The sequence below is a fragment of the Carcharhinus amblyrhynchos genome, unplaced genomic scaffold (genome assembly GCF_965287045.1).
Source record: "Carcharhinus amblyrhynchos unplaced genomic scaffold, sCarAmb.v2.hapA scaffold_76, whole genome shotgun sequence".
NCBI lineage: Eukaryota > Metazoa > Chordata > Chondrichthyes > Carcharhiniformes > Carcharhinidae > Carcharhinus > Carcharhinus amblyrhynchos.
Window position 1 is genome coordinate 778,246 of NW_027649816.1, and position 14,037 is coordinate 792,282.

Here is a 14,037-nt window from a genome sequence, read left to right on the forward strand (position 1 = left end):
TCACAAAAACCCAGCTTGCAGGTGCACAAGGTGGTCAGGAAGGCGAATGGGATGCTGGCCTTCATAGCGAGGGGGATTGAATATAAAAGTAGGGAGGTCTTGCTGCAGCTGTATAGGGCATTGGTGAGGCCGCAGCTGGAGTACTGTGTGCAGTTTTGGGCGCCGTACTTACGCAAGGATATTTTGGCCTTGGAGGGAGTGCAGAGGAGGTTTACTAGGCTGATACCAGAGTTGAGGGGGTTGAGCTATGAGGAGAGGCTGAATAAACTAGGCTTGTACTCGTTAGAGTTTAGAAGAATGAGGGGAGATCTCATTGAGACATATAAGATGATGAATGGGATGGATAGGATAGAGGTGGAAAGACTCTTCCCGCTCAGAAAGGATAGTAGGATTAGGGGGCACAGCCTCAAGATAAAGAGGGGGGCGGTTTAGAACGGAGTTGAGGAGGAACTTCTTCACTCAAAGAGTGGTGAATCTCTGGAATTCTCTGCCCGTTGAAGTGGTGGAGGCTACCTCGCTAAATATATTTAAGACGCGGGTTGATGGGTTTTTGATAAGAGAGGGGATTAAGGGTTATGGGGAGAGGGCGGGAATGTGGAACTGAGCCATGACAGATCAGCCATGATCTTATTGAATGGCGGGGCAGGCTCGAAGGGCTAGATGGCCTACTCCTGCTCCTATTTCTTATGTTCTTGTGTGTGTGAGTAACTTGATGCCTCCCAGATTTAATGGTAGAAATGGCCTGTTTTAGTATCAAACATGTTGATGTTGTGACATTCTTTGAATGTTCCATCCAGGTTAATCAAACGGTCTTATCCTTACAGGTTCGTTGGAAGGAGTCTCTTGATGCCTTAGACCGTCATTTACATGGTGTAGTGGGAGATACCCTTCTATCTGCAGCTTGCATCACTTACTTTGGCCCATTTACTGCTGATTTCAGGAATGGTCTACTGGAGAAATGGAGATCATTCCTTACCAACAGCCAAGTCCCAATGTCACCTGACTATGATTTCATCCCAGCAACAGCTGAAAAAAATTCGGTAAAGAATAACAAAAGAATTGTTAACAGAGATTGTCACATCCCAACAATCCTTTTCTTCACAGGAGCCCCTTGTGAGTGAGTGATACGGAAATGAAAAACCATGTGTGAAAATTACAGCCATTATCATGGATTAATTTAATATGCAAATAGACTGGATTTGTTAAATCATCAGGGGAAGCCTCAAGGAAGAGTTCATTGAGTGGAATAGAGATAGTTTCTTGGAGAAATATGTTGTGGAACCAATCAGGAAGTAGGCTATTCCAAGCTGTTTTCGTGTAATGGGCAAGGATTCATTAGTGATCTCAAAGTACTTCTCTGGGGGAGAGTGATCGTAGCAAGAAAGGATTTGAAATTCAGTTTGAGTGTGAGAAACTGGAGTCCCACACTCACATTCTGGAGTGGAATAAGGGTAATTCCATAGGTATGACAACAGATTTATCCTTGAGGACTGGGCAGGGAGTCTAAAAGGGAGGACAGTAGGTGAGCTGTTGCAGACATTTAAGGAGATATTTAATTCCTCCCAACCAAAATATATTCCAGAGAGGAAGAAAGATTGTAAAAGAGGGAAAATATATCCATGGCTAAGTAAGGAAAAATAACCGAAAGACAAAAACTAATGCATGCTGTATTGCCACGGCCAGTGGCATGCTGGCAGTTTGGGCAATTTTTAAAGATCAACAAAGTGTTACTAATGAAAGTAATAAAAATTATGGAAGAAACCCAATGTAATATTTAAAAAGATATCAAAAGTTCCTACAAGTACGTAAAAGGGAAGAGAGTAGCTAAAGTGAATATTGTTCTTTTGTGGGATGAGCCCAGGGAGTTAATAGTGAGGAACACAGAAATAGCAGAGACACAATCGGTATTTTACCTCAGGTTTCACAGCGAAGGAGACTAGAACCATCCCACTAGTAACAGGTAATGCAGAAGTTGTTGAAAAGGAGGAATTTAAAACAATTGCCATCACTAAGGAAAAGTACTGAGCAAGGCTGAATAAACTAGGCTTGTACTCGTTAGAGTTTAGAAGAATGAGGGGAGATCTCATTGAGATGTATAAGATGTTGAATGGGATGGACAGGATAGAGGTGGAGAGGCTCTTCCCGCTCAGAAAGGACAGTAGGACTAGGAGGCACAGCCTCAAGATAAAGGGGGGGGGCGGTTTAGAACGGAGTTGAGGAGGAACTTCTTCACTCAAAGGGTGGTGAATCTGTGGAATTCTCTGTCCGTTGAAGTGGTGGAGGCTACGTCGCTAAATATATTTAAGACGCGGGTTGATGGGTTTTTGATAGGCAAGGGGATTAAGGGATATGGGGAGAGGGCGGGAATGTGGAACTGAGCCACGACAGATCAGCCATGATCTTATTGAATGGCGGGGCAGGCTCGAAGGGCTAGATGGCCTACTCCTGCTCCTATTTCTTATGTTCTAAACTATTAGGATTAAAGGCAGACAAGTCCCCAGGGCCCGATGGCTGACATCCCAGGGTTTTAAAGGAAGTGACAGCAGAGATAGTGAATCCATTGGTTATAATATTCCAAAATTCCCAGACTGTAGGAAAGATTCCAGTGCATTGGAAAAATGCTAATATAGCATCCTTATTCAAAAAGGGAGAAAGGCAGAAAGTAGGGAACGACAGATCGGTTGGTTTAATGTCTGTTGTTGGGAAATTTTCAGAATTCATTATAATGGAAGTAGTAATGGGACATTTGGAAAGTCAAAACACAATCCATCGGAGTCAGTGCGGTTAATGAAGGGTAACTCATGTTTGACTGGGTTTGCCAGCGTGCTTTGAAGATGTACCAAAGTGGATATTGTTGATGTTGTGTATGTGGACTTTCAGAAGGTTGCTTGATAGGGTGCTGCACAAATGGTTAATATCCAAGGTGCGACCCCATGGGGTTAGGGGCCATTTATTCATTAGGATAGAGGATTGGTCAGCCTGTAGAAAGCAGAGTCAGGATAAATGGGTCTTTGTCAGCTTGGCAAGATGTAATTAATGAGGTGTCCCAGGATTCAGACCACAGGCCCCAACTATCTACCACATGAGAAGGGACGAGGTGGGCTCGAGGAGGAGTTCTTGGAATGCTGCCGGGATAATTTCCTTGAACAGTGTGTGTTGGAGCCGACGAGGGAGCGAGCTATCTTGGATCTGGTGCTATGTAATGAGGCGGGTAGAATTAGGGACCTTGCGGTGAAGGATCCTCTTGGAGAGAGTGATCATTGTATGGTGGAGTTTCTGGTGCAGATGGAGGAGGAGAAAGTGGGTTCCCGGACACGCGTCCTTTGTTTGAATGGAGGGGAGTATGGTAGGATGAGAGAAGAATTGGCAAATGTGGACTGGGGGAGTGCGTTGGAAGGTAGGTCTGCTGAGGAGCAGTGGAGGATCTTTAAGGAGATCTTTCTTGGTGCTCAGCAGAAATTTATTCCGATGGTTAAAAAGGACAGTAGGAAGAGAGGTAATAAGCCGTGGATAACGAAGGAGGTGAAGGAAAGTGTTAAATTAAAAGCGGAGGAATTTAGAGTAGCTAAGAGCAGTGGGCGAGAAGAGGATTGGGAAAGGTTTAAATGTCAACAAAGATTGACAAAGAAGTTGATAAAGGAGGGTAGGAGAAGCTATGAGGCTGGGCTAGCACTTAATATAAAAAAGGATAGCAAGAGTTTTTATAAATATATAAAAAGGAAGAGGCTGGCTAGGGTGAACGTTGGTCCTTTAGAGGATGAGAAAGGGGAGCTAGTGGTAGGGGATGGGGATATGGCTAAGGTCTTGAATAACTTTTCTGTTTCTGTCTTCACGGAGGAGGACGTGAATAATTTGCCGGGTGTTAGCGATGGAAAGGTGGTAGGAATGGAGGGTCTTAATGACATTACTGTTACTAGAGAGGTGGTGCTCGACAGACTGGAGGGGCTGATTGTGGACAAGTCCCCAGGACCGGATGGAATGCATCCGAGGGTTCTGAAAGAAATGGCGGAGGTTATAGTGGATGCCTTGGTGGTTATTTTCCAGACGTCGCTGGATTCCGGGGAAGTGCCGGAAGATTGGAAAACAGCTAATGTTACGCCGTTATTTAAGAAGGGTGCCAGGCAAAAGGCGGGGAATTATAGGCCGGTTAGTTTAACGTCTGTGGTAGGTAAAATGTTAGAATCTGTCATTAAGGAGGAAATTGCGAGGCATCTTGAAGGGAATTGCTTGATAGGGCGGACGCAACACGGTTTCATTAAAGGGAAGTCGTGTCTGACAAATTTACTGGAGTTCTATGAGGATGTGTCTAGGGCAGTGGATAGAGGAGAGCCGGTGGATGTGGTCTTTCTGGATTTTCAGAAGGCGTTTGACAAGGTACCTCACAAGAGGTTATTGCAGAAGGTCAGGGGACATGGAGTTGGGGGTAGGGTGTTAGCGTGGATAGAGGATTGGTTGTCAAATAGGAGGCAGAGAGTGGGGGTCAATGGGTGCTATTCGGATTGGCGGTTGGTGACTAGTGGGGTGCCCCAGGGGTCGGTGCTGGGGCCTCAGCTATTTACCATTTATATAGATGATCTGGAGGAGGGAACCGAGTGCAGGGTGTCGAAATTTGCTGATGACACCAAGATTGGGGGAAAGGCAAATTGTGCGGAGGGTGTGGAGAGTCTGCAGAAGGATCTAGATAGGCTGGGCGAATGGGCCAGGAAATGGCAAATGGAATTTAATGTTGGCAAGTGTGAGGTGGTCCACTTTGGTAGGAAGAATGGTAGGAAGGACTATTACTTACGGGGCGAAAAACTGCAGCAGGCGACGGTGCAGAGGGACCTCGGGGTCCTTGTGCATGAGTCGCAAAAACCCAGCTTGCAGGTGCAGCAGGTGGTCAGGAAGGCGAATGGGATGCTGGCCTTCATAGCGAGGGGGATTGAATATAAAAGTAGGGAGGTCTTGCTGCAGCTGTATAGGGCATTGGTGAGGCCGCAGCTGGAGTACTGTGTGCAGTTTTGGGCGCCGCACCTGCGCAAGGATATTTTGGCCCTGGAGGGAGTGCAGAGGAGGTTTACTAGGCTGATACCGGAGTTGAGGGGATTGAGCTATGAGGAGAGGCTGAATAAACTAGGCTTGTACTCGTTAGAGTTTAGAAGAATGAGGGGAGATCTCATTGAGACGTATAAGATGATGAATGGGATGGATAGGATAGAGGTGGAGAGACTCTTCCCGCTCAAAAAAGACAGTAGGACTAGGGGGCACAGCCTCAAGATAAAGGGGAGGCGGTTTAGAAGGGAGTTGAGGAGGGACTTCTTCACTCAAAGGGTGGTGAATCTCTGGAATTCTCTGCCCGTTGAAGTGGTGGAGGCTGCCTCGCTAAATATTTTTAAGAAGCGGGTTGATGGGTTCTTGATAAGAGAGGGGATTAAGGGTTATGGGGAGAGGGCGGGAAAGTGGAACTGAGCCACAACAGATCAGCCATGATCTTATTGAATGGCGGGGCAGGCTCGAAGGGCTAGATGGCCTACTCCTGCTCCTATTTCTTATGTTCTTAAGGTGAGAGGGCATGGGATCCAAGGGCCTTTGGCCTTGTGGATCCAGAACTGGCTTGCCTGCAGAAGGCAGAGAGTGGTTGTGGATGGGGCTTTTTCTGAATGGAGGTCAGTCACCAGCGGAGTGCCTCAAGGATCTGTTCTGGGACCCTTGTTGTTTGTCATTTTCATAAATGACCTGGATGAGGAAGTGGAGGGATGGGTAAGTAAGTTCACTGATGACACGAAGGTCGGTGGTGTTGTGGATGGTCTGGAAGGATGGAAAAAGTTGCAGCAGGACATAGATAGGATGCAGGACTGGGCGGAGAAGTGGCAGATGGACTTCAACGCGGATAAATGTGTAGTCGTCCATTTTGGCAGAACCAACGGGATGAACGAGTACACTATCAAGGGCAGAAGTCTGAGTAGTGTTGAAGAGCAGAAGGATCTAGGGGTCCGGGTCCACAGGACTCTTAAATCGGCCTCGCAGGTGGAGGAGGTGGTCAAGAAGGCGTATGGTGTACTGGCCTTCATTAATCGAGGGATTGAGTTTAGGAGTCGGGAGGTAATGCTGCAACTTTATAAGACCCTTGTCAGGCCTCATTTAGAGTATTGTGCGCAGTTCTGGTCGCCTCACTATAGGAAAGATGTAGAAGCTATTGAGAGGGTACAGAGGAGATTTACAAGGATGTTGCCTGGACTGGGAGGCATGCCTTATGAAGTTAGGTTGAAGGAGCTGGGACTCTTTTCCCTGGAGAGACGAAGGTTGAGAGGCGACCTGATAGAAGTTTACAAAATGTTGAGAGGAATAGATAGGGTGGACTCTCAGAGGCTATTTCCCCGGGTTGAAATGGTTGCTACGAGAGGACACAGATTTAAGGTGCGGGGAGGGAAGTTCAGAAGTGATGTTAGGGGTAAGTTTTTCACTCAGAGGGTGGTGAGTGAATGGAATCGGCTGCCGTCAGTGGTGGTGGAGGCGAACTCGCTGGGGTCTTTTAAAAGACTTCTGGATGAGTATATGGTTTAATGAGCTTGAGGGTTATAGATAGGTCTGTAGGTTGGTAGGTGTTGATGTGATCGGCGCAACTCGTGGGCCAAAGGGCCTGTTTGTGCTGTAGTGTTCTATGTTCTATGTTCTATGTATTAAGGATGTGGATGCAGAGATAGAGTGGACTAGAACCAGATTTACAAAACAGCAAAATAGATGGAACAGTAAATTGCGACAATGAAATAAGTGAATGGGGCAAAATATGGCAATGGAATTTAATGTGGAAAAGTGAGAAGCTATCCATTTTGGCCAGGAAAATAGAAAGAGAATTTATTTTGGGGCTATTTTACCAGAATTTGGCAGAGTGCTGGTCCCAGAGGGGAAAGCAGAGCATCAGGTCGATTTATGTCCTGATTTTACCACACTCTGTCCCAAAAAAGCAGCTGGGTGCATGCCAACATGTGGGGGGAGGGGGTGGGGCTGCAGGGGGACGATGGGGGGAAAGGGGTGGGGGAGTGAAGGCTGCAGGGAGGAGGGGTGGGGGAGTGGAGGTTGCGGGGTGCGGGGGCATGGGGGCTGCGGGGGAAGGGAGTGGAGAGCGTGGGGACTGCAGGTCGAGGGGGTCGGGGGGCGCGTGGGGGCTGCGGAGAGAGGGAGTGGGGGACGTGGGGTCTGTGACGGGAGGGCGTGGAGTGGCATGGGGATTGCAAGGGGAAGGAGTGGGGGCCATAGAGGCTGTGGGGGGGAGGAGGTTTGCAAGGGCTGCAGGGGGATCTCAGCACACTGTTAAAACCCAGCTGCATCGAGATTAGAGCACCATGTTTAAAGGGCACCCCAATCAGACCATGAATAAACTTCTCCCCCAGCTCACCACGGAGGTGTCAGGGACTCCCCTTCCCTCCCCTTCTCACTCTGCCCTCACCTCCCTGATCAGAACCAGCGTATCTCCCCCCACCACTCTCCTGATCAGAGTTGGTACCTCTCCCCACTACTCTAACAGTCAATGCCAGTACCCATGACTCTCTCCTCCCACCCCCCCACCCCCACATCCCCATTGGCCATTCCCCAGCTCCCACTTCCACTCCTGGCTACTGCCACAGACAAATGAAACTCCCCCTTTCCCCTTCCTGCATGAGGCTCCCACTGGGATCTGCCCCAGGTCTGCCCCATGGCATTGATTGGCACTGTCAGGTTGACATGGATCTATGTGGCAGTGCTAGGCCACCACTTGCCCATGTTCCTTCCTCTGGGGGCTATACCCATCTCTACACACCCCCCACCCCCGGCCCGGCATGTGGGGGGCGGGGTGCATGACAAGCTCCCGTCTGGGTGAACCTTTTGTAAATCGCACCACCGTGATGTCACGTTGGCACAGTGTAAATATACACCGGGGTTGGGGGGCAGGGGGTGAATTTACAGTTAGTTATATTTAAATGCATCGAAATGTATAAAAATCAAAATGAGCATCAACCTGATTTCATCGCCGACAATTGTGACTTCCAGACTTTGCCGGATATTGAGCCCCCAGCGCTATCTCGTGGTTGGAGGTGGGCTCAATATCCCACCCTACGTTTCAATGGAGAGAAACTTCACAGTGCTTTGGTGCAGAGGGATCTGGGTGTCCTTGTGCATGAATGATAGAAAGCTCGCTTGCAGGTAGAGCAGGTAATAAGGAAGGCAGATGGCATCTTGGCATTTAGTGCTAAAGGAATAGAGTATAAAAATAGTGAAGTGTTGCTGATACTGAAGCGGAACTGCACTTAGAATATTATGTACAGTTTTGGTTCCCTTATTTGAGGAGGGATGTATTTGCATTGGAGGCAGCTTAGATTGATTCCAGAGCACGTGAGGTTTGACTTACAAAGAGAGATTGGGCAGTTTAGACCTTTCCTCCTGGAGCTTAGGAGATGAGAGGAGATCTACTGAAGTATATAAGATGATAAGGGGGACTGACACAGTAGTCATGCAGAGGATGTTTCCTCTTGCAGGGAAATCTAGAACAAGAGGTGACAGTTTTAGGATAAGGATTAGCAGAGTTAAAATAGAGTTGAGGAGAAATTATTTCTCTCAAGTGTAGTGAGTCTGTGGAATTCACCTACCCCAGAATGCGGTGGATGCTGGGACAGTGAGTGAATTAAAACAGGAAACAGCTTGTTCACTAGTAAGGGTTTAAAGGTTTTGGAGAACGGACAGGAAAGCGGAGATGAGACGAAGACAGGATCAGTCATGATTGAATTGAATGCAGAGCAGGCTCAAGGGGCTGAATTAGCCCCTCCTGCTCCGCATACAGGTCAGGCTGCATTACAACACCTGAGTAACTAATGTGGAAAAGCTGACAAGGCAATATTTTAGAGAGAATGGGAAAGAGTAGGAGAAGCTGAAGAGAATGGAAGGAAATTGAAAATAATTGGAAATGTAAGGAGACTGGGAAGTCAGTGAGACAAATTAGGAGGTAGTGAGAAGTATTAGGAGCAAGAGGGAGAATTTAGGAAAGCTTAGACAACAGCTTCCAAACACACAACCACTACTATCCAGAAGGGCAAGAGCAGCTGACGCATGGAACACCAGCATCTGCAAGTTCTTCTCCAAGTCAGCATGGCTTTGTCAGAGGGAGGTCATGCCTAATGAATTTGATAAAAGTGATTGTGTGTGTGGATGAGGGAAGTACAATTGATGTAGTTTATATGGATCTTAGCAAAGGCTTTGACAAGATGCAATATGGGAGACTGACTGAGAAGGTAAAGCATGAATTCAGAGAAATTTGGTGAGATGGATCTGAAACTGGCTTAGTAATTGGATGTGGAGATGCCAGCATTGGATTGGGGTAAACACAGTAAGAAGTCTCACAACACCAAGTTAAAGTCCAACAGATTTATTTGGTAGAAAACGCCACTAGCTTTTGGAGCACTTGCTGCTCCTACATCAGGTGAGCGGGATTTCTTTTCACAAACAGTGCATATAAAGACACAAACTCAATTTACAGAATAATGATTGAAATGCGAGTCTTTACAGCTAATCAAATCTTAAAGGTACAGACAATGTGAGTGGAGAGAGCATTATGCACAGGTTAAAGAGATGTGTATTGTCTCCAGACAGACAGTTAGTGAGATTTTGCAAGTCCAGGCAAGTCATGGGGGTTACAGATAGTGTGACATGAACCCAAGATCCTGGTTGAGGCCCTGAACATCACCCAAGCACAACGCAATGCCATTTGTGCTCTCAAGACCAACGCAACATTGTCATCAAACCAGCAGACAAAGGAGGGGCCATCATCACACTGAACAGAATGGATTACTGCAAAGAAGTGTACCGACAACTAAACAACGAGGAATACTACAGACAGTTACCCGCAGATCCGACCAAAGAACATAAGAACATAAGAAATAGGAGCAGGAGTAGGCCATCTAGCTCTTCGAGCCCGCCCCGCCATTCAATAAGATCATGGCTGATCTGTCGTGGCTCAGTTCCACTTTCCCGCCTTTTCCCCATAACCCTTAATCCCCTTGCCTATCAAAAACCTATCTACCTGCGTCTTAAATATATTTAGTGAGGCAGCCTCCACCACTTCAACGGGCAGAGAATTCCACAGATTCACCACCCTTTGAGTGAAGAAGTTCCTCCTCAACTCTGTTCTAAACTGCCCCCCCCCCCCCGTTATCTTGAGGCTGTGCCCCCTAGTCCTGCTGTCCTTTCTGAGCGGGAAGAGCCTCTCCACCTCTATCCTATCCATCCCCTTCATCATCTTATATGTCTCAATGAGATCTCCCCTCATTCTTCTAAACTCTAACGAGTACAAGCCTAGTTTATTCAGCCTCTCCTCATAGTTCAACCCCCTCAACTCCGGTATCAGCCTAGTAAACCTCCTCTGCACTCCCTCCAAGGCCAAAATATCCTTGCGTAAGTGCGGCGACCAAAACTGCACACAGTACTCCAGCTGCGGCCTCACCAGTGCCCTGTACAGTTGCAGCAAGACCTCCCTACTTTTATATTCAATCCCCCTCGCTATGAAGGCCAGCATCCCATTCGCCTTCCTGACCACCTGCTGCACCTGCAGGCTGAGTTTTTGCGACTCATGCACAAGGACCCCGAGGTCCCTCTGCACCATTGCATGCTGCAGTTTTTCGCCATGTAAGTAATAGTCCTTCCTACCAAAGTGGACAACTTCTCACTTGCCAACATTAAATTCCATTTGCCAGTTCCTGGCCCATTCGCCCAGCCTATCTCGATCCTTCTGCAGACTTTCCACACCCTCTGCACAATTTGCCGTTCTACCAATCTTGGTGTCATCAGCAAATTTTGACACCATACACTCGGTTCCCTCCTCCAGATCATCTATATAAATGGTAAATAGCTGAGGCCCCAGCACCGATCCCTGGGGCACTCCACTAGTCACCAACCCCCAATCCGAATAGCACCCATTGACCCCCACTCTCTGCCTCCTATTTGACAGCCAATCCCCTATCCACGCTAACACCCTACCCCCAACTCTATGCCCCCTAACCTTCTGTAATAACCTCTTGTGAGGCACCTTATCAAACGCCTTCTGAAAATCAAGAAACACCACATCTACCGGCTCTCCTCTATCCACCACCCTAGACACATCCTCATAGAATTCCAATAAATTCGTCAGACACGACTTCCCCTTAACGAAACTGTGCTGCGTCTGCTCTAACAATTCTCCTCAAGATGCCTCGCTATTTTCTCCTTGATCATGGATTCTAGCATTTTACCTACAACAGACGTTAAACTAACCGGCCTATAATTCCCTGCCTTTTGCCTGCTACCCTTCTTAAACAACAGCGTAACATTGGCCGTTTTCCAATCTTCCGGCACTTCCCCGGAATCCAGCGAGGTTTGGAAAATAATCATCAAGGCATCCACTATTACCTCCGCCATTTCCTTCAGAACCCTTGGATGCATTCCATCCGGTCCTGGGGACTTGTCCACAATCAGTCCCTCCAGTCTGTCGAGCACTGCCTCTCTAGTAACAATAATGTCATTCAGGCCCTCCACTCCTACCATCTTTCCATTGCTAACACCTGGCAAACTATTCACGTCCTCCTCCGTGAAGACCGAAACAAAACAACACACTCGTCAACTCAACAATCTGATCAAGACCTTTGATCCGGACCTTCAGAGCACCCTCCGTGCTCTCATCCCACCTACTCCCCACGCTGGAGATCTCTACTGCCTCCCAAAGATACACAAGGCCAACACACCCAGCCGTCCCATTGTATTGGGCAATGGGACCTTATGCGAGAACCTCTCTGGCTACGTCGAGCGCATCCTGAAATCCATTGTACAAAGAACCCCCAGCTTTTGTCACCATACTACGGACTTCCTACAGAAACTCAACACACATGAAGCAGTTGAACCAGGAGTACTCCTTGTCACAGCGGATGTCTCGGCGCTCCACACCAGCCTCCCCCACAACAATGGCATTGCTGCAACTGCCTCAATACTCAATACCGACAACTGCCAATTTCCAGATGCAATTTTACAACTCATCCGCTTCATCCTAGACCACAATGTCTTCACCTTCAACAACCAGTTCTTCATCCAGACGCATGGATATGCCAACATCTTCATGCACAGGACCTTCAACCGATGTTATACACTAGATACATTGATGACATTTTCTTCCTTTGGACTCATGGTGAACAATCACTGAAACAACTATATGATAATATAAACAAGTTCCATCCCACCATCAGACTCACTATGGACTATTCTCCGGAACCGGCTACGTTCTTGGACACACATGTCTCCATTAAGGATGGTCACCTCAGCACCTCACTGAACCACAAGCCCACAGATAACCTCACGATGCTCCACTTCTCCAGCTTCCACCCAAAACATGTTAAAGAAGCCATCCCCTACGGACAAGCCCTCTGTATACACAGGATCAGCTCAGTTGAGGAGGAATGTAACAGACACCTACAGATGCTAAAAGATGCCCTCATAAGAACAGGATATGATGCTCGACTTATCGATCAACAGTTCCGACACATCACTGTGAAAATCTGCACCAACCTTCTCAGAAGACAAACACAGAAAGAGTACCCTTTGTTGTCCAGTACTTCCTCGGAGCGGAGAAGCTACAACATCTCCTTTGGAGCCTTCAACATGTCATTGATGAAGACGAACATCTCACCAAGGCCATCCCCACACCCCCACTTCTTGCCTTCAAAAAACCACACTACCTCAAACAGACCATTGCCCGCAGCAAACTACCCAGCCTTCAGTAGAACAGTGACCATGACACCACACACCCCTGCCACAGCAACCTCTGCAAGACATGCCGGATCATTGACACAGATGCCATCATCTCATGTGAGAACACCATCCAACAGGTACACGTACATACTCTTGCAACTCAGCCAATGTTGTCTACCTGATAAGCTGCAGGAAAGAACATAGAACATTCCAGCGCAGTACAGGCCCTTCAGCCCTCGATGTTGCACCAACCAGTGGAACCAATCTAATGACCCTCTAACCTAAACTATTCCAACGTTATCCATATGCCTATCCACTGACCATTTGAACAGCCTTAAAGTTGGCGAGTCCACAACTGCTGCAGGCAGGGCATTCCACACCCTTAGTACCCTCTGAGTAAAGAACCTACCTCTGACATCCACCCCTTAATTTGAAGCTATGTCCCCTCGTGTGACACATCACCATCTGAGGAAAAAGGCTCTCACTGTCCACCCTATCTAACTTTCTGTTCATCTTATATGCCTCAATTAGGTCACCTCTTAACCTTCTTCTCTCTAACAAAAATAACCTCAAGTCCCTCAGCCTTTCCTCATAACACCTTCCCACCATACCAGGCAACATCCTGGTAAACCTCCTCTGCACCCTTTCCAATGCCTCCACATCTTTCTTATAATGCGGCGACCAGAACTGTACACAATACTCCAAGTGCGGCCACACCAGAGTTTTGTACAGTTGCAACATGATCTCAGGGCTCCAAAATTCAATCCCTCTACCAATAAAAGCTAACACACCATACGTCTTCTTATAAGAACATAACATAAGAAATAGGAGCAGGAGTAGGCCATCTAGCCCTTCGAGCCTGCCCCGCCATTCAATAAGATCATGGCTGATCTGTCGTGGCTCAGTTCCACTTTCCCGCCCTCTCCCCATAACCCTTAATCCCCTCTCTTATCAAAAACCCATCAACCCGCGTCTTAAAAATATTTAGCGAGGCAGCCTCCACCACTTCAACGGGCAGAGAATTCCAGAGATTCACCACCCTTTGAGTGAAGAAGTTCCTCCTCAACTCCGTTCTAAACCGCCCCCCCTTTATCTTGAGGCTGTGCCCCCTAGCCCTACTGTCCTTTCTGAGCAGGAAGAGTCTCTCCACCTCTATCCTATCCATCCCATTCATCATCTTATACGTCTCAATGAGATCTCCCCTCATTCTTCTAAACTCTAACGAGTACAAGCCTAGTTTATTCAGCCTCTCCTCATAGCTCAACCCCCTCAACTCCGGTATCAGCCTAGTAAACCTCCTCTGCACTCCCTCCAAGG

The 14,037-nt window shown here is 47.6% G+C and overlaps 1 protein-coding gene across 1 annotated transcript in view; it reads left to right on the forward strand.

Moving 5' to 3' along the window:
• LOC145337798 (dynein axonemal heavy chain 6-like) overlaps positions 1-14,037 on the forward strand; it is a 785,492-nt gene that overhangs the window by 615,637 nt on the left and 155,818 nt on the right. The window contains exon 62 of the mRNA XM_080182651.1: positions 825-1,040. Within this exon, the coding sequence (XP_080038777.1) occupies positions 825-1,040 (216 nt within the window). The remainder of the gene's footprint in view (positions 1-824; positions 1,041-14,037) is intronic.